The 25,646-nt window shown below is 43.7% G+C and overlaps 1 protein-coding gene across 27 annotated transcripts in view; it reads left to right on the top strand.

Annotated features, from left to right (window-relative positions):
* ANK2 (ankyrin 2) overlaps positions 1 to 25,646 on the top strand; it is a 793,913-nt gene that overhangs the window by 527,289 nt on the left and 240,978 nt on the right. For all 27 annotated transcript variants that reach the window (XM_073602841.1, XM_073602877.1, XM_073602815.1 and 24 more), the window contains one exon: positions 11,293 to 11,391. In XM_073602841.1, the coding sequence (XP_073458942.1) occupies positions 11,293 to 11,391 (99 nt within the window). The remainder of the gene's footprint in view (positions 1 to 11,292; positions 11,392 to 25,646) is intronic.

The following is a 25,646-nucleotide window of genomic DNA, read 5'->3' on the forward strand; positions in this document are numbered from 1 at the left end:
CTACCTGTGGGATTGCTGTGAAAGCTGAGAATCTTCGGAGGAGTGTGCAGAGCTGCGACCCTGCTGCATAGTAACCACAGGAGCTCACCTGCTCAGCATGGGCACTGTTTATGGAATATCTTGCATTTTTCTCAATGAATTGAAAACATTTTCTGATTGAACAGTGGGTATTGTGAAGTCCATGACCCGACTCTTCACCTTGTCCAATCAGAGAATGCCTTGCATTCGTTGTGAAAATTGGAAGGCGTGCTTGGAATGGTGGCTATAGTCACACAAAAAATAAATAAGTTCTAGCTGATATGGTGAACACATAGGACTTGGTCAGACTTCTAGTTATAAAAAAGAACAAAACAATAGCAAATAAAGCGAGAGCTATGAAGCCTAGTATACTATGGTGTGTTGAGAGTAATGGGTAATATGAACAATTGACAGCTTAATGTATTATTAGCATGTCTATGATGGTAACAGAAAGCAGATTCAAGTAATGAAGAACTGAAGTCCTCTGCTTCTTGATACTTTATGGAATAGGAATTAGCTTTTATAGAATGTGTTATGAAGCAAAACACTTGTGGTAGGAGGGCCATGTTTAGAGATAGGCAAGCTAAGTGGTTGCCTAGTGTGAAAAACAGCAAAGTCAATTTTAGGATTCAGATGAATTTAAAGTGTTTGTAAAGGCCGAGGGCTTTTCCCCTTCATACATTCTATGCATTAAAGGTACAAAACCTTCTCTGTTCAGCAGCCCCCCTAATACTTACCTGAGCCCCATCACAATCCAGTGATGTGCATGAGAGCCTAAGCTCTCCTGGGACTTTGCCTCCTCATTGGCTAAGACAGCCAGTGAGGAGAGAGAGGGGGTGGGTCGGAGCCGCGGCTCTGTTTGTGAATGGACACGCAGAGCCACAGCTCGGGAGCCAGCCTGCTTGGGTGCCCACATTGCAAGCTGCTTGCTCTGAAGGCACTTGACTGGAAGGAGGAGCCAGGAATGCTGGCTGGGGACCCAAGAAGAGGAGGATTGGGGCTGCTCTGTGCAAAACCACTGCATACAGCAGGCAAGTATGACATGTTTGTTTTTTTTCTTTTTTTTTTAAAGTTGACTTTAATATCACTTTAAGGTAAATAAATAATATGTGACAGATACACCACTGTGCAAAAGTTTTAGGCAGGTGTGGAAAAATGCTGCAAATGAAGAATGCTTTCACAAATAGAAATGTTAATAGTTTATTTTTATCGATTAACAAAATTGAAAGTAAATGAAAAGAAGAGAAATCCAAATCAAATTAATATTTGATGTGACCCCTCTTTGCCTTCAAAACAGCATCAATTCTTCTAGGTACACTTGTACATAGTGTTTGAAGGAACTCGGCAGGTAGGTTGTTCCAAACATCTTGGAGAACTAACCACAGATCTTCTGTGAACCTATGCTGCCTCAAATCCTTCTGTCTCTTCATGTAATCTCAGACAGACTCAATGATGTTGAGATCAGGGCTCTGTGGGTGCCAAACCATTACTTCCAGGACCCTTTGTTCTTTTTTACACTGAAGATAGATTTTAATGACATTGGTGGCATGTTTGGGGTCATTCTGCTGCAGAATAAATTTGGGGCCAATCAAACGTCTACCTGATAGTGGGGCATGATGGATGTGTATCTGCCCATATTTCTCAGCATCAAGGACACCATTGATCCTGACCAAATTTCCAAATTTTGCAGAAATGTAGCCTCAACTTGCAAAGAACCTTCACCATGCTTCACTGTTGCCTGCAAACTCTTGTTATTGTACTGTTCTCCAGCCCTTCGGCAAACAAACTGCCTCCTGCTACAGCCAAATATTTCAAATTTTGACTCATCAGTCCAGATCACCTGCTGTCATTTTCTCAACTCCAATTCTTAAGATTTCGTGCGTAGTTGAGTCACTTAGCCCTGTTTACACATCAGATGTATGGCTTTTTGGGCACAATTTCTCCATGAAGACTACTTCTGGCCAGACTTCTCAGGACAGTAGATGGGTATACCTGGGTCCCACTGGTTTCCACCAGTTTTGTACTGATGACACTGCTGGACATCTCCAGATGTCGAAGGGAATAAAGAATGATGTGTCTTCCATCTGCTGCATTGTTTCCTTGGCCAACCACTGCATCTATGGTCCTCAATGTTGCCTGTTTCTCTGTGCTTCTTTAATAGAGCTTGAACAGCACATCTTGAAACTCCAGTCTTCTTTAAAATGTTTGCCTAGGAGAGACCTTGCTGATGCAGTAGAACAACCTTATGTTTTGTTGCTGTGCTCAGTGTTGCCATGGTGTATGACCTGTGAAATGACTCTGTCTTATACAACCTCACCTTACTAGCAGAGTTTGTCTGTTCCTCACCCAGTTTTAAGCCTCCTACACAGCTGTTTCTGTTTCAATTAATTACTGTGTTTCAACCTACCAATGAAATTGATGATCATTAGCCTCCTGCTTGGTATAATTGGTTAATCATACACCTGACTCTAATCCTACAAAATCCCTGATTTTTTGCAAGTATACAGAGTGTGCAAGTCTAATGCCGCGTACACACGATCGGACTTTCTGGCATACTTAGTCCGGCACACTTTCCGACGGACTTTGTCCGCCAGGTGCGCCGGACTTTAAAACGGACGGACTTGCCCACACACGACCGGACTTTCCGGCGGGCTAAGTCCGCCCGTCTTTTCGACGGACTTTCGCCAGAGTTACGGCGGACTTTCAGAATGAACAGACTTGCCCACACATGGACAAGTCCGTTCATTTTGAACGTGACTCGGGTACAACGGGGCTAGAAAAGGAAGTCAATCTTGCCGCTTTTATCGGCGAGATTGACACCTTGCAAGCCCCGTCGCGGGTCATACCAGGCCCTTAGGTCTAGTATGGATTATAAAGGGAAACCCCTACGCCGAAAAAACGGCGTGGGGTCCCCCCTACAATCCATACCAGACCCCAATCCGAGCACGCAGCCCGGTCGGTCAGGAAAGGGGGTGGGGACGAGCGAGCGCCCCCCCCCTGAACCGTACCAGGCCGCACGTCCTCAACATGGGGGGGTGGGTGCTTTGGGGGAAGGGGCGCCCTGCGGGGCCCCCCCCAAAGCACCTTGTCCCCATGTTGATGAAGACAATAGCCTCTTCCCGACAACCCTGGCTGTTGGTTGTCAGGGTCTGCGGGCGGGGGGCTTATCGGAATCCGGGAGCCCCCTATAATAAGAGGGCCCCCAGATCCCGGCCCCCCACCCTATGTGAATGAGTATGGGGTACATGGTACCCCTACCCATTCACCGAGGAAAAAAGTGTCAATAATAAAACACACTACACAGGTTTTTAAAATAATTTATTTAAAATCTCCGGGGGGGTCTTCCTCCGGCTTCGGGGGTCTTCTTCCGGCTTCGGGGGTCCCTCCGGTTCCTCTTCTGTCAGCGTCCGGTTGGTTCTTCTCCGCTCTCTCCGGCCTCTTCTCCCGGTGTTCCAGTTCTTCGTCCGGCTCCTCCACTGTCTTCAGGCCGCTCTCTTGCCAGCGGAGGTCCGGACTTCTGGGCTTCTTGTCTTCTTCCCTTTTCTCTTCTCCAGATGTTCACACAATGGTCTCTCCGGCTGGACTGCTCTCTAAGGGCTCCGTTGTGACTTATATAGGCAGAGACCCCTCCCCCTTATGATGTCACAGTCCCTGGGCATGCTGGGACTGTGACGTTTTAGGGGGCGTGGTCAACATCACCCGGTGACCACGCCCCTTAAAATGTCACAGTCCCAGCATGCCCAGGGACTGTGACATCATAAGGAGGCGGGGTCTCCGCCTATATAAGTCACAACGGAGCCCTCAGAGAGCAGTCCAGCCGGAGAGACCGTCGTGTCAACATCTGGAGAAGAGAAGAGGGAAGAAGACAAGAAGGCCAGAAGTCCGGACCTCCTCTGGCAAGAGAGCAGACTGAAGACAGCGGAGGAGCCGGCCAAAGAACTGGAACACCGGGATAAGAGGACGGAGAGAGCAGAGAAGAACCAACCGGACGCCGAGAGAAGAGGAACCGGAGGGACCCCCGAAGCTGGAGGAAGACCACCCCGGAGCTGTTTAATAAATTATTTTAAAAACCTGTGTAGTGTGTTTTATTATTGACACTTTTTCCCTAGGTGAATGGGTAGGGGTACCATGTACAACATACTCATTCACATAGGGTGGGGGGCCGGGATCTGGGGGCACTCTTATTATAAGGGGCTCCCGGATTCCGATAAGCCCCCCGCCTGCAGACCCCGACAATCAACGGCCAGGGTTGTCCAGAAGAGGTCCTTGTCCTCATCAACATGGGGACAAGGTGCTTTGGGGTGGGGGGGTCCCCTCCCCCAAAGCACCCACCCCCCCATGTTGAGGGCATGCGGCCTGGTACGGTTCAGGAGCGGGGGGGGGCGCTCGCTCATCCCCACCCCCTTTCCTGACCGGCCGGGCTGCGTGCTTGGATCAGGGTCTGGTATGGATTTTAGGGGGGACCCCACGCCGTGTTTCTGGCGTAGGGGTTTCCCTTTATAATCCATACCAGACCTAAGGGCCTGGTATGCCCCGCGCTCGCTGCAATAGGAAAATTTGTTTTTCCTATTGCAGCGAGTGCGAAATGCAATACCCTGCCCTTGCGTTGTATCTGGTCCGTTGGACCAGCATACAGACGAGCTGGCTTTCCGTCGGACCAGCACACAGACGAGTGGACTTTCCGCCAGAAACTGAGTCCAACGGAAAGATTTAAAACATGTTTCAAATCTAGGTCCGGCGGGCTTTTGGGAAAAAGTCCGCCGGAAAAGTCCGCCGGAGCCTACACACGGTCAGATTGTTCGGCGGACTCTGGTCCGCCCGACCAAGTATGCCGGAAAGTCGGACCGTGTGTACGCGGCATTAGAATTGATGCTGGTTTGAAGCCAAAGAGTAGTCACACCAAATATTGATTTTATTTAGCTTTTTTTTTTCAATTCAACTGGCTTTACTTGGTACATAATGTAAAATATACACTTGAAACATTATCACAGTAAATGTCAGGAAAAGGTGACAATAAGTTCAGTATGAGGCAAGAAAAACGCATCTTGTGTAAAAAAGAGATTGCAATTAGAAACAACAGGGAGTTTACAGTGCGGGGTAATACAGCAGAGAGCATAAAAACATTTCACACGTGGTACAGCAAATATTCATCATCCTCACGATTCCTAATCTACTGAGAGTGTTATTGGGGACCCGGCTACCGGCATTCAAAGACATGTAGAAGGGTGGGGCATCATCATAGAGTCTCCGGAGTTTGTAGCCATTTATCCCAGATTTTACCATATTTTGAAGGGCAACCTCTATGTGAGTAGATACGTTTTTTGTATTTTAAACTGTTATTTACTTCCATTAGCCACATCTTGAACTCAGGTGGGGTAGGCCTTATCCTCTGTCTCGCTATGGTTTTCCTAGCAGAAAACAATGTTTCATTTAGAAATATCTTAACAAATTTGTTGATGTCTGGCTCTGGGTATATTCCAAGTAGGCATGGTTTGGGGTTTAGTGTGATGGGAGAGCCCATGGTGTCATGGAGGAACTGAACGATTTGTGCCCAAAAGCCCTGTATCTTAGGACAGTCCCAGATCAGATAATAGAACATACCTGATGCCTGATTGCACGTGGGACAGTTAGGGTTTTGGTCATGTTTGTACCGCGACACTCTAGTTGGAGTGAGGTATGCCCGGTGGGTGATGTATATCTGTGTGAGGCGATCTGATAGTTTGGGGGATACCAGTTTGCAATGGTCTAGAGCTTCGCTCCATTCCTCATCCTCGATTACCGTAACATTTTCCTCCCACCTAGCCTTCAGTGCATAAGTTGACCTACTCGCTGAAGGCATGAGTAACATACTGTAGAATGTAGATATCAATTTCTTGGGGTCTGGGCTACATGTTACGGCCACAAAGGGGTTCACTTCCAGTGGGGTAAAACCTGCTGGAAATTGTGTTCTAAAAGCACGATGGAGCTGAAGATATCGGAAGAACAATTGGACCGGGAGTCCAAATTCATCTCTCAGCATATCAAATACCTTCAGGTCACCATTGGAGATATGCCCCTGGATCTCCACAATTCCGAGTCCAGCAAGGAACAAAATTCTGGCAGGTCAAGGTTGTACCAAAGAGGAGTATGTTTGTGCAGTGATGGTAGTTGTATTTTGGTTGTCGTTATGGCCCAGATACTTCTGTAGTGATGTAACAGAGATGTCCTGTCTTTGGTCAAGTTGAGATTTTGCATTCGACCTATAATGGTTATAAGGGGGTCCCCGGTTGAGTGGGACCACTTGGGGCATAGAAATGTCAAAAATCTTGCTCTATCCGTTTTCCCTATATGGAACAGTTGTGACAGTTGTGCTGTTTTCCCTATATGGAACAGTTGTGACAGTTGTGCTGCTATATAGTACAAATTGAGATCAGGTAGTGCTGTCCCTCCCAAATCTGTAGGGTTCATCAACTTGTTCCATGGAAGTTTATGCCTACTTACTACTTTCACTATAACTTCCATCGCTTTGAAGTGCCGAAGCACCAAATATACCGGGGAGTGCCAGAGCACATATAGGATCTTTGGTAATAGCACTATTTTAACAAGATTGATGCGTCCCATGATCCCCAACGGCAATCTGACCCAAATTTGAGTCTTGTGCTTGAGCATATCAAAGATTTTATTTAGCTTTTGCTTCTGTTTGCTAACTTTGCATTTTGTAAATTGATAAAAATAAATTAAAATATATATTTTTGTAAGCATTCTGACTTTACAGCCTAAAAGGTTTGCACAGTACTGTATGTACAGTGAAACGGAACTACTAAAACTGTATAGCATGTTTGCTCATGTTTGTTTGATCAAGGCAGGGGTGGCCTTATGGGAACAAAGAGTATAAAAACGGTAAAAAGGAAATATGTTATAATTTTGTAAGAAAAAAAAAGTTGTAATTGCAGATAAAATATGTAGTGTGGGACCATTCAGGCCATGAACTGAAGGAAGGTGTTTTCAACATGTTTTCATAATGTATGCATAAGCTAGCAATTCTTCCTATAAACCCAGCTTTCCAGATCTTCTTCTTACGCCATCAGCACATAGGAAGAGGTGATACTGGAGTGAGAAGAAGAGTCTGTTGTGGCTGTTAGTTCCACCGTTCAATTATCTACCTATTATCGCTAAATAAAATAAAAATATTGTGTCCCAGCCAAAAGTACCAAAACTACCAAATAAGTTGAAATTATTTAGATTGTGGTGTTGTGGTTGTATTCAAGCTAGGCTTAAAGGAAGTGTTCACCTTTGTTCGCCCATTTTTTTCTTTCTAAATTCCAGCTCCCCAATGTACCAATATAACATTCATGTACTTTTTTTGCAAAAATATCAAAGCGTTCCAATAAATCTTCAGACACTTACTTCACTTGTCCTCATACATGTTTTCAACTATATCCATTGCTTCTGCCTTACTTCCTGGTCAGACTATAGGTCATGACACAGGAAGGAGTTGACCAGCTGACCTCATTAGCACACACCCTGCTTCATCTATCCTACTCACCCATTCCTAGCTGCATGTTTTTTAAATGAAATGCAATCAATCAGTGATCACCCTTCTCACTAAATACACAATATACAATCAGATTGCATAGTGTATGGCCATCTTTATACAAGTACATAGGAGGGAGTGGACAGAAACACTCAGCTGTCAAGCCCCATTCACATCTCTGCATATATGTAGAAGGCAGAAGCAATGGATACTTTTGGAAACATGGATGAGGACAAGTGAAATAAGTGTCTGTAGATTTAATGGAAAGCTTTGATATTTTTGCAAAAAAAGTACATGAATTCTATATTGGTACATAGGGGAGCTGGAATATAGAAAAAAAAGTGAACAAAGGTGAACTTAACCTTTAATTAAAAAATTAAAAAAATCAATTATACAGTGATGGAAAAAAGTATTTGATCACCCGCTGATTTCTACGTTTGCCCATTGACAAAGAAATGATCAGTCTATAATTTTAATGGTAGGTAGCCCATTCCAGCCTTGCGTAGGTCTACAATCTTGTCCCTGGCATCCTTGGACAGCTCTTTGTTCTTGGCCACGGTGGAGAGATTGGAATCTGATTGATTGCTTGCTTCTGTGGACAGGTGTCTTTTATACAGGTAACAAGCTCTCCCTTTAAGTGCCGGTTCACACAGGGGCAACACGACTTGCAGGTCAACTCACCGAGGCGACCTGCACACGACTTCAGCGGCGACTTGCAAAACGACTTCTGTATAGAAGTCAATGCAAGTCGCCTGAAGTCGCCCCAAAAATACTACAGGAACCTTTTTCTAAGTCGGAGCGACTTGCATCACTCCTATTAGAACAGTTCCGTAGTACAGAACGGGACACGACTTGTCAGGCGGCTAAGTCGCCTGACAAGTCGCCCCTGTGTGAACCGGGGCTTAGAGAGTGCTCCTAATCTCAGCTCGTTACCTGTATAGAAGACACCTGGAAGCAAGAAATCTTGCTGATTGAAAAGGCAGCAAATACTTATTTCACTCATAAAATGCAAATCAATTTATAACTTTTTTAAAATGCGTTTTTTTGGATTTTTTTTGTTGTTATTTTTTCTCTCACTGTTAAAATAAACCTGCCATTAAAATTATAGACTGATCATTTCTTTGTCAGTGGTCAAATATACAAAATCAGCAGGGGATCAAATACTTTTCTCCCTCACTGTATATCCAAAATATGTGATGCCAGAATACGGTGTCACTGGTCACTGATGCTGTCTGTGAAAATTGTTCCAGAACACAAAATACAGATTAAAGTCATCTCCCAAGCATATGAAGGATCGGTGTTATTCTCATGTCACCCTTGAAGTTGCATTAAAATGATCCCACTGTTTAATATTTTTAGAAAGATTAAAAAAATGTTTGTTTTGTTAAATGTCCCCCATTGCAGTGCCCAGCTCCCCATTCCCTATTTCCAACAATAGCTTGCCTATTAGCTATGTAAATGGCCAGAATTTAATATCAAGAACAACCCCCTTTCCCTTAGACTTCAGTGGGGTTCGCTGCTAACTTTGAGTCTCGTGGATTTTAACCAGGATTCTATGAACCCCCCAGGTCAAATCCGGGCACATCCACTTATCCCTTGATACTACTGTATAAGCAAAAACGGACTCAATATCAGCCACCTTTAATTCCCTGCTTAGCAGCTTAGATTAGAACGAGGTGGGACAGCAGTCAGGCCCTTTGCTGTACCCTATTGCTTAAATGTTTTCAGGGGTGAAGTGCACAGTGATATCAACTTGTGCTTCTTTTGCCCCCTCATTCTGGGTGAATCTTGTAGCACACTGTATTGCATAATGGCAGTGTAGTCTACAGGAAGGATCAAGACATGGCTATGTTATTTACCAAGGATATGTAGATCACAAAACTGAGTGGACAATTCCTATCCTTGTACAATTACTTTTTTCTTTCATAGCCATGATTAAAAGGTAGTAGAGGCATCAGTTGAAGCAGATGGGCGGGCCTACTTCTGATGTGAGGGTCAGATTTTGATATGAGTTACTTATATATATGGTAAAAAGTCAGGAGATGTGCAAGTAAGGTATGGTGTTGATTATTGATGAAAACTACAGAAACATATAAAATGTGCAAATTCACTACTTACTATATTGTGGGTGATTTGTACATACTCAGAGTCTTGAAAATGGGTTTCACTTAACACCAGAACAATGCCCAAGCATTAAGCACTTAAGCATTAAGTGAGAACTTGTATTTTAAAAACTAGGGAAAATAAGGTGTCTAACCTAAACTAGTGGAACACCTTTTGCTTTTGAAAATCTATAATATGTAACAAGCATTTTTTTTACTGTGAACACCTAATAAAGATGTTTATTTCAGTCTTCGTGGTATATTTTGCTTTTTAGTATTGTGCTCAGCAAACCGTTCTGAGGGAAAGTAAAGGTAGACGAAAGTGTGAATACTGGGCAATGGGAAGTGAGGTGAACATAAAGGTGGGGTAAAGCCTGAAGACAGCTGGTGAGCGTAAGATAGCAAAACACTAGATTATGAAAGTGTAAAATGGTTGAACTGAATAAATAATAATCTTCTCCAGAACTATATGCACTTCAAGGATTCCTGTGTAGTTTGTTTCGTTCTGCAGTTATTGAGATTCTCTTGCATTGCATTTGCCTAATTTTGAGTACTAAGCTGGAGTTTTTACCTGCTAAAATTAATTGATTTGTGCCATTGATGAAAGGGACCATGGGGCATTCATGGAATCTCTGATGTACTGTATTATTTTAAAGTATCCCAATAAAAAACTCCTTTTTCATGATGCCTGTTATTTGCTCCCAAGTTCTTTGCAAATGTATAGGAATTTACTAATCAGTAAGCAGGTGATGGGAGTTCAGGAGAATCCTGTCCAAGTGCCGTTGCAATACAGTGGTTGCAAGGATTTTTTTTTTTTTCGAGTTGGTAATTTAATCAAGGCTGGCTGAAGATAGATGTGAAAATAATATTTTTTAAGACCATTAAAATGGATGTAAACCCAATTTTTTTTTTTTTAATCATACTGTAGAGTATAAGATTTCCTATCATTTGAGCCCAGTCTTGCCACACAGAGTTAATCCATCTCTGAGCAATCCTCTTTTATTGTTCAGTGAGATAAATCTTGACAAACTGAGAAAAACTTTGTCAAATCCTCCCCCTTGCTGTGAGTGACAGGTGATTTACATCTCGTGCACTAGCCTAAGAGACATGCAGTATTTTTTAATTCCCTCCCCTACTCCTTTCTTCAGCAGCTCTGCAAGGATTGGATGTTCCACACCTCACCATGATTTGGCATGCTGAAGTCATGTGGTTACTTTCCTGTCTTTTCACTGGATGTTAGAGATCATAGCAGAAGTTCAGTGTAAGAAATACACAGGAGAAAATCCATATTGACAAGGGGAGTGTAGAGGTGGGCGGGGAGTCTACTGACATCACAACTCCACCCACCGAGCTCCAGACAACAGACCCACCCACAGAATCTGCAGTTTTTCGGGTCTAATAACAGACAGAGGGGAGACATTTGATAGGTAAAGATACATGCAGGAGGCGTGTATATCCTTATAGATAACCCCTATGGCAGTAGTTTAGAAAGGATGACATTGGGTTTACATCCACTTTAAATTACACAGGGGCTTTTGTGTGTGTGTGTGTGTGTATATATATAGATATATATAGAAATATACATATATTTGATTGCTTTAAATGTTACATAAAACATAGGGAGTAGAAGTGTGATAATAGTGTTTTATATCTTTACAGAAGGGGAACAGTGCGCTGCACATTGCTTCCCTGGCTGGGCAGGTAGAAGTTGTGAAGACTCTGGTCAAGCAAGGAGCCAATATCAATGCACAGTCCCAGGTACTGTATTAAATGTGACCTTGTAATAATATCTGATTACCTGTACTGTTATAATAATTAATGTATTATGTAGTTATAATGGTAAAATTCCAGAAACAAAACTTGTGTGATTTTAAATATCTAAATGAATGATAATACATGCTAAGTATTACATGTTTATCGAATCAAGCCAAACTTCTATTGCATCTATTATTGCATTTTTAAATGACCTCTTAGTAGCAGTCTTGGGACAAAAATGTGTTTTTCTGTCTTGAAAATAGGGTAGCTGCTAAAACCCAAAGTCTTTTTTTTTCCTTTTTCCTTTCTTAATAAAGATTTATTATACAAATTGAAGCATACAAAATGAAGCCCCAAGTCTTAATTTTTTTTTGCTAACTGTCCCTTCTATAAAGTCTCTAGAATTACTTTTTTTAGACCAAGGGCACCTAAATGCGGCACTACAAAAACGGTCAAGCACAAATTTTAAAACTTTGCATATGAATGATAGAAGTAAAAAAAAAATCAGCAAAATAAATGGTTTAGTAAAGAAGGGGATGAAGGAGTCAGTGAAAAAAAATAGGGTTAACAGGGGTTTAACTTTTATTTAAAGAAAAAAAAGCTTTTCTAATTACATGTTTTCTTGAACTCAAATTTTGTGCAGATCAAAAGACAATATTTTGGTTAGAGGCAAAGTATTGTGCACGATAATTTGATCTGCGCATAACAATTTGTTAATTGTGAAGTTGTAAGAAAGAGGAGTGCAAACCATCCCCTACTTGGGACTGAAGTTTGGTTAGAGGCAAAAGTATTTTGCTCTTTTCATAACACTAATATATGACTGAAGGCTGCAACTGAACCATTCATTTGCAAATGAATAAAGAGCAGGACCTGGCATATGGGTAATTATTAGAGAGTTTAATTAGATTCACAAGTCAAGTATCTTCAGCGACATTAAGAGTCTTGGGGCCCAGTGGGCTTCAGGAACCTTATATACTAACCTTCACAGATTTCACAAATGGAGTAGCATCAGATGTAGTAGCAGCCTCTTCTGGGCCTGTAACCAAATCCTTCCTCTTTCAGTGCCGTTAAACCCTTGGATCAGGTGGACAAGATGGCGTGCACCCACGCCTACAGTGTATTCTGTTATAGCACCTAGCCTGAGAGTATATTGGTGCTGAAAGACTTGATTTGATTGTAGCCGTATTAGTGCAATTGTGACAGAGAAAATTGAGTACTGTCCGTGATACTTTTTTTATTTGCACTAACATACAATTTTTCAGGACAAGCTTTCGGGGTATGTCCCCTTCTTCAAGGTCCAAGCAGTACTGATTCACAAATTTTTAAGCAGAATGTTAAAGAAGAAGAAAAAAAAAAAAAAAGAGAAAACCAAACACATACAAATCAATGGTAATAAAGATAGCAGCAGAGTTAGTGAGCTAAGACAGAGGGAGAGCTAGGGGGGAATGCAGGGGGGGTATACTAATCACAGAGCGGTCGTAAAACTTTAGCATAATGTGTAAGGAAACCAATATCTAAATTCAGGCCATTATTCTTCGTGTCAAAAAGAAGTATCATTCTTAGTTCAAACGTTTTCCTTTCCTGGATAGTTCTGAAATTCCCTTTAAGAACTAAGACATTGAGGTCTTCTATGGTGTGGTCCGATTGTGAGAAATGATGTCCCACAGGTGTTCATAAACTGTCTTCTTTATGTTCTTTGATGGTATGTCTGTGCAAATTCATCCTCGCTTGCAACTTCTGTCCTGTTTCACCAACATAAGATCCTTTGCTGCACCTTTTGCTTTGGATGAGGTACACAACATTACTTGAGGTACAGCTGTAAGATCCCATGATATTGAAGGTCCCATTTGTGTGTGTAACACTTTTGGATAGATTTATCTGGTTGCATAGTTTGCAGCGTTTTTTATTGCAGGGTTTGCTACCATTATTTGTGACTTCATAATCAGAGTGAAGTTTCCTGCTGATTAGTTTGTGTCTGAGGTTGGGTGGTTGTCTGAAAGCCAATAATGGGGGTTGTTGGAATATTCCTTTCAGAGTTTCATCCTCTGTTATAATGGGTTGTAAATCTTTGATTATCTTTTTGATCCCTTCAAGTGCTGGGTTGTATGTGGTGACTAGAGGTACTCGGTTATTTGTTTTTTTCTCTGTGTATTGGAGGAGATTTTCTCTTTGGGTTTTCAAGGCTGTGTTTATGCTGTTGTTGATGGTTTTGTCTTTGTAACCTTTCTTATGGAAGGAGTCTGCCAGTGTTCTGAGATGTTTATCTCTGTCTTCTGGGTCTGAACAAATTCGGTGGTATCTGATGGCCTGGCTGTGTATGATGGCCCGTTTGGTGTGTTGGGGGTGAAAACTGGAACTATGAAGATAGCTGCATCGGTCAGTCGGTTTTCTGTATATTGACGTGTGTAGCTTGTCATCCCTGATGTATACTGTAGTGTCCAGGAAGTTGACAGGTGTGTTCGAATAGTCCATTTTTAGTTTGATAGATGGGTGAAAAGTGTTGATCAATGAAAAGAATTGGTTTAGATTTTCTTCACCTTCAGTCCATATCATGAATATATCATCAATATAGCGATAATATCTGTATGGCTTTTGTATGCTGTTCAGAAATTTGTCCTCCAGGTCAGCCATAAATAAATTTGCATATTGGGGTGCCATTTTGCTTCCCATAGCAGTACCCATACACTGGAGATAGATGTCATTATTGAAAGTGAAGTAGTTGTGTGTAAGAATAAATTCAATGAGCCGTATCACATCCTCAGCAGTGTATTTGTGGTCTGGTGAGGATGATAAGAATCTGTGACATGCCGCCAACCCATCCTTGTGAGGGATGTTACTGTACAGAGATTCTACATCCATAGTGACTAGAAGTGCATTAGGTGGTAATTGTTGTATATTGTTAAGCTTGTTCAGAAAATCAGTGGTGTCTTGCAGGAAACTTGCAGTATTCATGACTAAAGGTTTTACCATAGATCATTCATCATTCATAAACTCTATGGTAAAAGGGAAACAATCCGGAAACAAAAGCAGTTGGTGTTTGAAACCTCAACACCATTGGATCCCACAAGCATCAACCAAATTAAGAATGAAATTGAAACCTTACAAAGACAACTGCAAAAACTTGCCATGAACAGGAAGCAAAAAAAACTCCAAAAGCTACACCAAGAGTACTGCTATGGGAAGCAAAATGGCACCCCAATATGCAAATCTATTTATGGCTGACCTGGAGGACAAATTTCTGAACAGCATACAACAAAAGCCATACAGATATTATCGCTATATTGATGATATATTCATGATATGGACTGAAGGTGAAGAAAATCTAAACCAATTCTTTTCATTGATCAACACATTTCACCCATCTATCAAACTAAAAATGGACTATTCGAACACACATGTCAACTTCCTGGACACTACAGTATACATCAGGGATGACAAGCTACACACGTCAATATACAGAAAACCGACTGACCGATGCAGCTATCTTCATAGTTCCAGTTTTCACCCCCAACACACCAAACGGGCCATCATACACAGCCAGGCCATCAGATACCACCGAATTTGTTCAGACCCAGAAGACAGAGATAAACATCTCAGAACACTGGCAGACTCCTTCCATAAGAAAGGTTACAAAGACAAAACCATCAACAACAGCATAAACACAGCCTTGAAAACCCGAAGAGAAAATCTCCTCCAATACACAGAGAAAAAAACAAATAACCGAGTACCTCTAGTCACCACATACAACCCAGCACTTGAAGGGATCAAAAAGATAATCAAAGATTTACAACCCATTATAACAGAGGATGAAACTCTGAAAGGAATATTCCAACAACCCCCATTATTGGCTTTCAGACAACCACCCAACCTCAGACACAAACTAATCAGCAGGAAACTTCACTCTGATTAAGAAGTCACAAATAATGGTAGCAAACCCTGCAATAAAAAACGCTGCAAACTATGCAACCAGATAAATCTATCCAAAAGTGTTACACACACAAATGGGACCTTCAATATCATGGGATCATACAGCTGTACCTCAAGTAATGTTGTGTACCTCATCCAATGCAAAAGGTGCAGCAAAGGATCTTATGTTGGTGAAACAGGACAGAAGTTGCAAGCGAGGATGAATTTGCACAGACATACCATCAAAGAACATAAAGAAGACAGTTTATGCACACCTGTGGTACATCATTTCTCACAACCGGACCACACTATAGAAGACCTCAATGTCTTAGTTCTTAAAGGGAATTTCAGAACTATCCAGGAAAGGAAAACGTTTGAACTAAGAATGATACTTCTTTTTGACACGAAGAATAATGGCCTGAATTTAGATATTGGTTTCCTTACACATTATGCTAAAGTTTTACGACCCCTCTGTGATTAGTATCCCCCCCCCCCTGCATTCCCCCTAGCTCTCCCTCTGTCTTATCTCACTAACTCTGCTGCTATCTTTATTACCATTGATTTGTATGTGTTTGGTTTTCTCTTTTTTTTTTCTTCTTCTTTAACATTCTGCTTAAAAATTTGTGAATCAGTACTACTTGGACCTTGAAGAAGGGGACATACCCCGAAAGCTTGTCCTGAAAAATTGTATGTTAGTGCAAATAAAAAAAGTATCACGGACAGTACTCAATTTTCTCAGTGCTGAAAGAGAAAGGCTTTAGTTACCATTTAGCAGCTCAGCTGGCCCTGGTGCCTGCTGTGTCTCTTCTTTCTCATCCCTGTGGAAGATATTTTTGATATTGCACCCCCTACTCAAGAAAATGTGCATTTGATCATGGTTTTTATTTATTCAATATAATGTATTTATTATACCATAATGGTGCACTTTCCCCTTCTCTTTCTATTTTTCGAGACCTGCGTTTAACCTTGTGCGCTATTGGGGAAGCTACAAGTTTCTTTTTGGCCATGAAACATGTTTTGAAACAAGGATCATGGGACTTTACTTTAAGAACCAAGGCTGACATAAGTGCAGACTGAATATGGTTCTTAGAATGTATGACATGGCAGACCTTGAGGAGAATGAACTGCAACAGCAGAAGACCATGTCAGATTCCATTCCTGTCAGCAAAGAACAGAAAGCTTAAGCTGAAGTGGGCACAGACACCGCAACAGTTGAAGACTGGAAAATGTCTTCTGGTCTGAAGAGTTCAGTTTTTAATTCAGTTAGGAACTAAGCTGGTAGGGCCAGAATTTGGTGTCATCAGCGTGAGTCCATGGACCCAACTTGCCTATTATAAACAGTCCAGGCTGGTGATGTAATGGCGTTGGAAATATATATATTTTTTTGTGGCCCATCAATACCAATTGCCTTCCACAGGCTACTTGAATATTATTGCAAACCATGTGCATCCCATTACGGTTATAACTTACTATACTGTAGTGAGAGTGAGTGTCTTTGTAGAAGATTCCTGAGTTTACTGATCAGCAGGGCCGCTGTTAGAAATCATGGGGCCCTGTACAGCCTACCTGGCATCCTCCCCCCTAAAAATATCAAAACAATATTTTCGCAAAAAATACACAAAATGTATTATTCGTGGACACAAACACAACATACAATAGCTAATTCTAAAACATACAACTGTTTTGAGTTAATAAATAAAGCTTTGAGCATGAATGAGGTCTTGGGGCATTTTGGCCTGTACAGTTTTTGTTTTTTGTTTTTTTTTAATATAGCTGCAGCTGTGTGCATGTAGCTTATGTTATGTGTACGAACACAGCTGCAGGTCCTAATTGAACAGGCGTGTGGGTGCAGGGTGCAAGCACAGACAGTGTGCATTCTGCACACCTATCAAATTAGGACCTATGGCTATGTTCAAACAGCCGCTGTGTCCTAATAGTGTAATAAACAGTTCCAGGTGCACAAACTGCTCATTCACACTACATTGGCAAGAGAACCTGTATAAATAACCACTTATTGTGTTTTTTTTTATTGTTATTATTTTTTTACATGGGGGGGGGGGGGTTCTTGAAATATAAGGGGTCTAAACAGATCTCTGATGTCTTACTTTGGAGACAGCGAAAGTGAATGAGGACACAGTTCTCAATCTCAGCCTCAGCTGCACAGAATTAAGTATTTCCTGTCCACAAACTGAAGCATAGTAACAGTTTCCCTGTGCCCCTCAGCAGGAGGGAGATGTGGGGAAGCTGGCAGTGCTGCAGGGATGGGGGGGGGACACCAGGGGGCCCAGGCAGCAGAGCGAAAGGGAACCTGGACCGCAGGGGGTGATTGGTGCAGCAAGAGTGGCATTTACTAGAACTGGTCCCCCATAATTCCCCCCTTCAGCAGCTTATAGCCAGCAGGAGCAGAGAGGATTAGAAGCCAGCTTTCAGCTGCTGCGGGGGGGAACTAGAGGGTTCCAGTAAATGCCGCCTCACTGCACCGTTCATCCCCTCCTGTCCAGGTTCCCCTCTCCCTTGCTTGTTAGCTGCCCAGGCCCCCTTGTTGAACTATTAGGGTCCACACCTTAACGGGAGGACCATTGGTACCCCCTTATTGGCGGCCCTGCTGATTAGTAATACAAACCTATGTAATTTCCTCACAACGGGATTCCTTTATCTATATAAGTGAGTAACGGCTCCTATAATATTAATTGACTTGACGTTATGACAGATGTTGTTGCATAGCAGTTGGAGTGCTGAAGGCTGTCTGTCAATGATCTATAGGATGAACTCTAAATTGAAACATTACACAGAGTGACCTTTAGCAAGTCACTGTTATGCCCCTGAATGACTGGAAATGCAGTGTGGTAACTTGTGCATTGGTGACATGTAACTAAGAGACAGAATTTGCCTTCAGCATAAGATTTATATTTATTACTTCTCAATAAGCACATAGCAGATGGCATGTTTACTCCTTGGAAAAGTGTATAAGTTACATTCGCCCTGCAGTAAGAAATTGGAAATTTAGAAAGTACACATTCAATGTGAATCCTGCATTGCTGACTACAGTCTGTCTTCAGACATCAGCAGAATTTAGGTTAATATAATAGTTTGGCTGTCTTTTGTTGTATAACATGAACCACAGAAAATCTGAGTATGTACCAACATTCAGTTGGAAGTAAAGTTGCATCTCTGTGAACCCCATCTTGTATTTTGCAGCAGCCTTCATCCCACTATTCCCTGCTACTAAATACAGTGAAGGCTAGTGAAATCTTTCAATCCTGAGCTGGAAGATTCATGTTTTTGAGTACTGAGTCTGGGAGGTACGCTGTATTACCAAAAGCATCGGGGCGCCTACCTTTACACACACATGAACTTTAATGGCATCCCAGTCTTATGCCCTGTACACATGGTCGGACTTTGTTCGGACATTCCGACAACAAAATCCTAGGATTTTTTCCGACGGATGTTGGCTCAAACTTGTCTTGCATACACACGGTCACACAAAGTTGTCGGAAAATCCCATCGTTCTAAACGCGGTGACGTAAAACATGTACGTCGGGACTATAAACGGGGCAGAGCATGCGTGGCACTTTGTCCGTCGGATTTGTGTACACATGATCGGAATTTCCGACAACGGATTTTGTTGTCGGAAAATTTTATAGCCTGCTCTCAAACTTTGTGTGTCGGAAAATCCGATGGAAAATGTCCGATGGAGCTCACACACGGTCGGAATTTCCGACAACACGCTCCGATCGGGGCATTAGTCTGTAGGGTTCAATATTGAGTTGGCCCACCCTTTGCAGCTATAACAGCTTCAACTCTTCTGGGAAGGCTGTCCACAAGGTTTAGGAGTGTGTCTATGGAAATGTTTGACCATTCTTTCAGAAGCGCATTTGTGAGGTCAGACACTGGTGTGGACGAGAAGGCCTGACTTGCAGTCTTGGCTCTAATTCATCCCAAAGGTGTTCTATCCGGTTGAGGTCAGAACTGTGTGCAGGCCAGTCAAGTTCCTCCACCTCAAACTCGCTCATTCGTGTGTTTATGGACCTTGCTTTGTGCACTGGTACAAATCATTTGGAGGGGGGGGGGGGAAACTGGTCTAGGGTTGTTTTTGAGAGGTTGGGTTTGGCCCCCTTGTTCCAGTGAAGGGGATACCAAGACATTTTGGACAATTTCATGCTCTTAACTTCGTGGGAACAGTTTGTTCCAACATGATTGCACACCAGTGCAAAACAAGGTCATAAAGACATGGAGTGAATTTTGAGTGGAGGAACTTGACTGGCCTGCCCTCTACCCGATAGAACACCTTTGGGATAAATTAGAGTGGAGACTGCGAGCCAAGCCTTCTCGCCCAACAACAGTGGCTGACCTCACAAATGCGCTTCTGGAAGAATGGTCAAACACTCCTATATACACCCGTAAACCTTGTGGACAGCCTTCCATGAAGAGCTGAAGCTGTTATAGCTGCAAAGGGTGGACCAGCTCAATATTGAACCCTATGGACTAAGACTGGGATGTTCATGTCCGTGTAATGGCAGACGTCCTAATACTTTTGGTAATATAGTGTATGTTAAATCCTGAAGTAGCTTAGCACATACCTGTTGGTTAATGCTAGCCATACACGCTTCGATGTTGTATGCAATGTTTTTGTTTTAGATTCAGTTATATTTTTCATTAAGGTTTGGAATCTTTTATTCAGCCAAAATCATGATCGAATTATGTTGATGGCCTCTACTGTACAGTGCATTGGGGTGCCAATCACAATGAGTGGCACTGCAATGTACCACATATGGAACCGTGCGTTGCAGTAAAATGGACAAGTGTTAATGGGCCCTAAAGGATTGATCCTCACCTATGCATGGTAGGTGTGCACAGCCTATTGCATATATATATTGTCATGTTTGGGGGACCAGCTAGATCGCAGGACACAGGCTTTTCACTCAAAAGGAGATTTATTGAACTTAAATAGCTTTACAGCAGCAAAAACAAAAGAAAAAGGTTTTAGTCTCACCGACTTGCAAAGTCCAGAACTGCTATCGCAGTTAAACAGTCCTTAATTTCTGTTGCAGCTAGCTTCCCCTGGCAGGAGACTTCCAGGCAGGACACTGCTATTCACTTTTGTTGCTGCACAACAAACACCATCCACCATCCACATTCTCCTTTACACTCCTCCACACCCTCTCCAACTTCCTGTCTTGTTTTAAACCCACTTCCTCTGACAGGTGAGTTAACCCTTTTTGTTCCCTTAAAGGGACCACAGTCCAAACAGAGGGGAAACATAGCGTCCTTCCAGGACCCAGCCACGGCGTCCTGTACATATCCCCCCCCTGTGCCCCAACGCCATGGAGGTGGAGGCAACAGTGGAGCTCAAACAATGGACTCGGGAGAGGGCATCTGCATTTTGATGCAGTCTCCCGGGCCTATGCTCCACTACAAATTTAAATTCCTGGAGTGCCAGAAACCACCGAGTAACCCTGGCATTATTCCCTTTACCCTGTCTCAACCATGTTAAAGGGGCATGGTCAGAAATCAGCCTAAACTTCCTCCCCAAAAGGTAATATCTGAGGGATTCCAGAGCCCACTTAATGGCCAGACACTCTCGTTCAATTATAGCGTAGTTTTTTTCCGCTGGTGTTAACTTCCTACTGAGGAAGACTACCGGGTGCTCCTCTCGATTAATAACCTGTGACAACACCGCTCCCAATCCTACATCAGAAGCATCAGTTTGGACAACAAACTCTTTTGAAAAATTGGGTGCTACCAGGACAGGGTGTTGGCACAGTGCCGACTTGAGCTCCAAAAAGGCCTTCTCAGCGTCTGCATTCCACTCCACCATGACCGATTTCCGACCCTTAGTCAGATCGGTCAATGGAGCCGCCAACGTGGCAAAGTTGGGTACAAACCTCCTGTAGTATCCCACCATGCCCAAGAATGCACGTACCTGCTTTTTTGTGAGGGGACGGGGCCAACTCTGTATAGCCTCTACCTTGCTGACCTGAGGTTTCACCACCCCTCTACCCACGATATAGCCCAGGTATTTCACCTCCTCCATTCCCAAAGCACATTTTTCAGGGTTTATTGTAAACCCCTCCTTCCAAAGAGAGTCCAGCACTGCCTGGACTTTGGGCAAGTGTGATTCCCAGTCTCTGCTAAAAATGACTATGTCGTCCAAGTACACTGAGGCATATTTCTGGTGAGGTCGTAAAATCCTATCCATTGCTCGCTGGAATGTGGCTGGAGCAGTTTGCAATCCAAAAGGCATCCTTTTGTACTGAAAACTCCCCTCTGGGGTAGAAAAAGCCGTTTTCTCTCTAGCAGCCTTAGTCAACGGGATTTGCCAATATCCCTTGGTAAGGTCTAATGTAGTGATATACCTGGCTGGACCTAGTCTCTCAATAAGCTCATCTACCCGGGGCATGGGGTAGGCATCAAACCGTGAAACTTCATTAAGTTTCCGAAAATCATTGCAGAATCGCAGAGTCCCGTTGGGCTTCGGTACCAACACAATCGGGCTCGACCACTCACTCTGCGATTCCTCAATAATCTCCAGGTCTAACATCTTCTTCACTTCCTCTGAAACAGCCTTCCTTTGGGCCTCTGGGATGCGGTAGGGCCGGACAAAAACTTTGACTCCTGGTTCTGTGATGATATCATGCTCTATGGTACTCGTGAGCCCTGGCAAGTCTGAAAATTTTTCTTTATTTCTCTGCAAGAACTCCTTTGCCTGCTGGCTTTGGGTTTTAGACAGGGTATTTGCTACTTGGACACTCTCCACCCCAACCCGAGGCTCCAATCTTGCACTAGCCAGGGAGGTCACTGGTTCCCTCTCTGTCCAGGGCTTTAACAAGTTTACATGATATATTTGATAGGGTTTCCTCTTACCCGGTTGGTGGATTTTATAATTCACCTCTCCCACTTTTTCTACAACTTCAAAGGGGCCTTGCCACCTGGCTAAGAATTTACTTTCCACAGTGGGAATCAACACCGCTACTCGATCCCCCACTTGGAAATTCCTTATTTTAGCAGCCCTATTATAGACTCGTCGTTGAGCCTCCTGAGCTTTTTGTAAATGTTCCTTGACTAGTGGCAACACAGTTCGGATCCTCTCCTGCATTTGGGAAACATATTCAAGAACACTCTTATGCTGACTAGGTTCACTTTCCCATTCCTCCTTAACAAAATCCAGTAGTCTGCGAGGTCTCCGCCCATATACCAACTCGAAGGGCGAAAACCCAGTGGAGGCCTGGGGCACTTCCCGGATAGCAAACAGGAGAGCTGGTAACAGACAGTCCCAGTCTTTCCCATCCCTTTGTACAACTCTCTTAAGCATAGATTTAAGGGTCTTATTAAAGCGTTCCACTAACCCATCCGTTTGGGGATGGTAGACCGATGTGCGCAGCTGTTTAATCCGGAAGAGCTTACACACGTCGGCCATAACTCTCGACATAAACGGGGTGCCCTGGTCCGTTAGTATTTCCTTGGGAAAACCAGTCCGTGTAAACAACTGGAATAATTCCCGGGCAATAGCCTTAGAGGAGGTATTTCGCAGGGGTAGCGCCTCAGGATATCGGGTGGCATAGTCGAGAATCACCAGTATGTAGGAGTGACCTCGAGCCGACTTCACCAAGGGACCTACTATATCCATGGCTATCCTTTCAAATGGGACCTCAATTATGGGCAGAGGGACCAAAGGATTCCGGAAGTGGGTCACCGGAGCGGTCAACTGACAGGTGGGACAAGAGGTACAGTATCTCCTTACCTCTGCTTTCAGACCTGGCCAGTAAAACCGGTCGGTGATCCGTGCCTCCGTCTTTTCAACTCCCAGGTGTCCCCCTAAAACATCATCATGGGCCAGGTCCAGGACCTTGCGTCTATACTGTTGGGGTACCAATAATTGCTCTACCACATTTTCTCTCACTTTGGTAACCCGATAAAGCAATTCATTATATATTGCAAAGTGTGGCCACCGCTCATTCGCACCTGGCTCTTGGGGAACCCCATTTAATACTACCACCTGTTCCCGTGCATGGGCCAAAGTGGGGTCCTGCATCTGGGCAGTACCAAATGCCCCCTGCGGAACACCCAAATCCGGCAGGGCAGGGGTAACGGCCACTTCCTCATCCTCTTCCCCCAGCATTACCTGAAGTGGGAAAGGTTCCCCCCCCTCTTCAGTGTTCAGGTAGGTCTGTGAACCACACATTTTGACACCCTTAATAACATCAGCACTACTTTCATCACCATTAACCAAATCATTAGCATTTTCAAGAACATTCGGCATTTCAGGGTTATTTCTCTCAACCGCAGGAACAGAGGGACTAGTTTCTCCCCAGTCTCTGGACCGTTCAGGTAGTTCTCCTTGTCCCCACAGTTTTGCAAATAACGGACAGTCTCGTCCTATGATAACATCATGTACCAAGTTTTTTACCACCCCCACCTCTTGAGTACCAGTGCCACATGCTGCGGAGATGGTCACCGAGATGAGAGGGTACTCTCTAGTGTCCCCGTGAATGCACACCACCCGTAAAGTTTTTCTTACCGGACCGATCTTCCCAATCACTCTAGGATGGATCAGGGTTACCATGCTTCCGGAGTCCAGCAAAGCCCGGGCAGGGAGGTGGTTCACTTGGACTTCACACTCGAATTTCTCTTCTCCAAGATCGATATGTGTTGTACATGCTTTATGGGCATAAAAAGACCCCCTCCGAAGAACCCCGCATTCCATGGGCTCCTCTTGCAGTGGGCAGTGGGCCCGGGTATGGCCCCAGGAATGACATCGCCAACATTGTACATCCCCTCCTCTCCGAACAGGAACAGGTCGCTGAGAAGGTATCGGGAGTGACTCTTGACCTTCTGGGGTGTTGGTTCCAGGGCTCCGGGGAACGTCCTTTCGAAGGGCAGCAGTCGAACGAATAGGTCGTGGCAGACTGGGTCCTTGGCGCTTGGTAGGGCCAAGCAGATCCTCCACCACTGTGTATCGTTCTACCATCTCGACAAGGAGGTTCACTGTTTTGGGGTCTCCATGGCTGACCCACCGTTGAAGGTCGTCTGGCAGTGACCTTAGGTATCGGTCCAGCACGACCCGCTCCACGATTTGGAGGCCAGACAACATTTCGGGCTGCAGCCATTTTTTTACCAGTTGCACCAGGTCATGCATTTGAGACCGTGGTGGACGATCTGGACGATACTTCCATTGGTGCACTCGTTGGGCCCGAACAGCTGTAGTTACCCCCAAACGAGCCAATATTTCTGCCTTTAATTTTTGATAGTCTTTAGCGTGATCTGGTGGCAGGTCGAAGTAGGCTTTTTGCGGATCTCCGGTTAGGAAAGGAGCAATTAGGCCGGCCCACTGGTCCTGGGGCCACCCTTCTCTCTCTGCCGTCCTCTCAAATGTAGCAAGAAATGCCTCTACATCATCACTCAGGGACAATTTCTGCAAAAAATGGCTTGCCCTCACGGTCACCTGGTTGCCAGGGGCAACAGCCGCTTGCTCACGGCCCTGAGAAAGCTGCTGCACTACTTCTTTTAAGGCAGTCACTTGAGCCTGCATAACCTCTTGCTGGGTCGCTTGCTGGGCTGCCAACTGGGCCACCAACAGGCGAGTGTTTTCTTGCTGTACCTCATGGCGAGTCTGCGCTTGTATATTAGCCAAGGACAGCTGTTTAATTAGCTCCTCCATTGCTTCAGCTTTCAGGGTTTGTGCGGCTTTAACCCAGGACATAAATCCACTGTACTGTCCCTTTAAATGTCAGTTTTAAGTCCAATACACAAAAAAAAAAAAAAACAGCAAGAAAAATGCCTGTTACTCTGTCCTGCCCGCATTCGAGCACCACTTGTCATGTTTGGGGGACCAGCTAGATCGCAGGACACAGGCTTTTCACTCAAAAGGAGATTTATTGAACTTAAATAGCTTTACAGCAGCAAAAACAAAAGAAAAAGGTTTTAGTCTCACCGACTTGCAAAGTCCAGAACTGCTATCGCAGTTAAACAGTCCTTAATTTCTGTTGCAGCTAGCTTCCCCTGGCAGGAGACTTCCAGGCAGGACACTGCTATTCACTTTTGTTGCTGCACAACAAACACCATCCACCATCCACATTCTCCTTTACACTCCTCCACACCCTCTCCAACTTCCTGTCTTGTTTTAAACCCACTTCCTCTGACAGGTGAGTTAACCCTTTTTGTTCCCTTAAAGGGACCACAGTCCAAACAGAGGGGAAACATAGCGTCCTTCCAGGACCCAGCCACGGCGTCCTGTACAATATATATAAAATATAATGTAATATATACACACACACACACACACACACATAGATGCACACTCTTATAAATAAATATAAACAAATATTTTAAAATGCATTAAAACCAGGGTGTCA

This window comes from Aquarana catesbeiana, linkage group LG01, assembly GCF_042186555.1.
Source record: "Aquarana catesbeiana isolate 2022-GZ linkage group LG01, ASM4218655v1, whole genome shotgun sequence".
In the NCBI taxonomy this organism is placed as follows: Eukaryota; Metazoa; Chordata; class Amphibia; order Anura; family Ranidae; genus Aquarana; species Aquarana catesbeiana.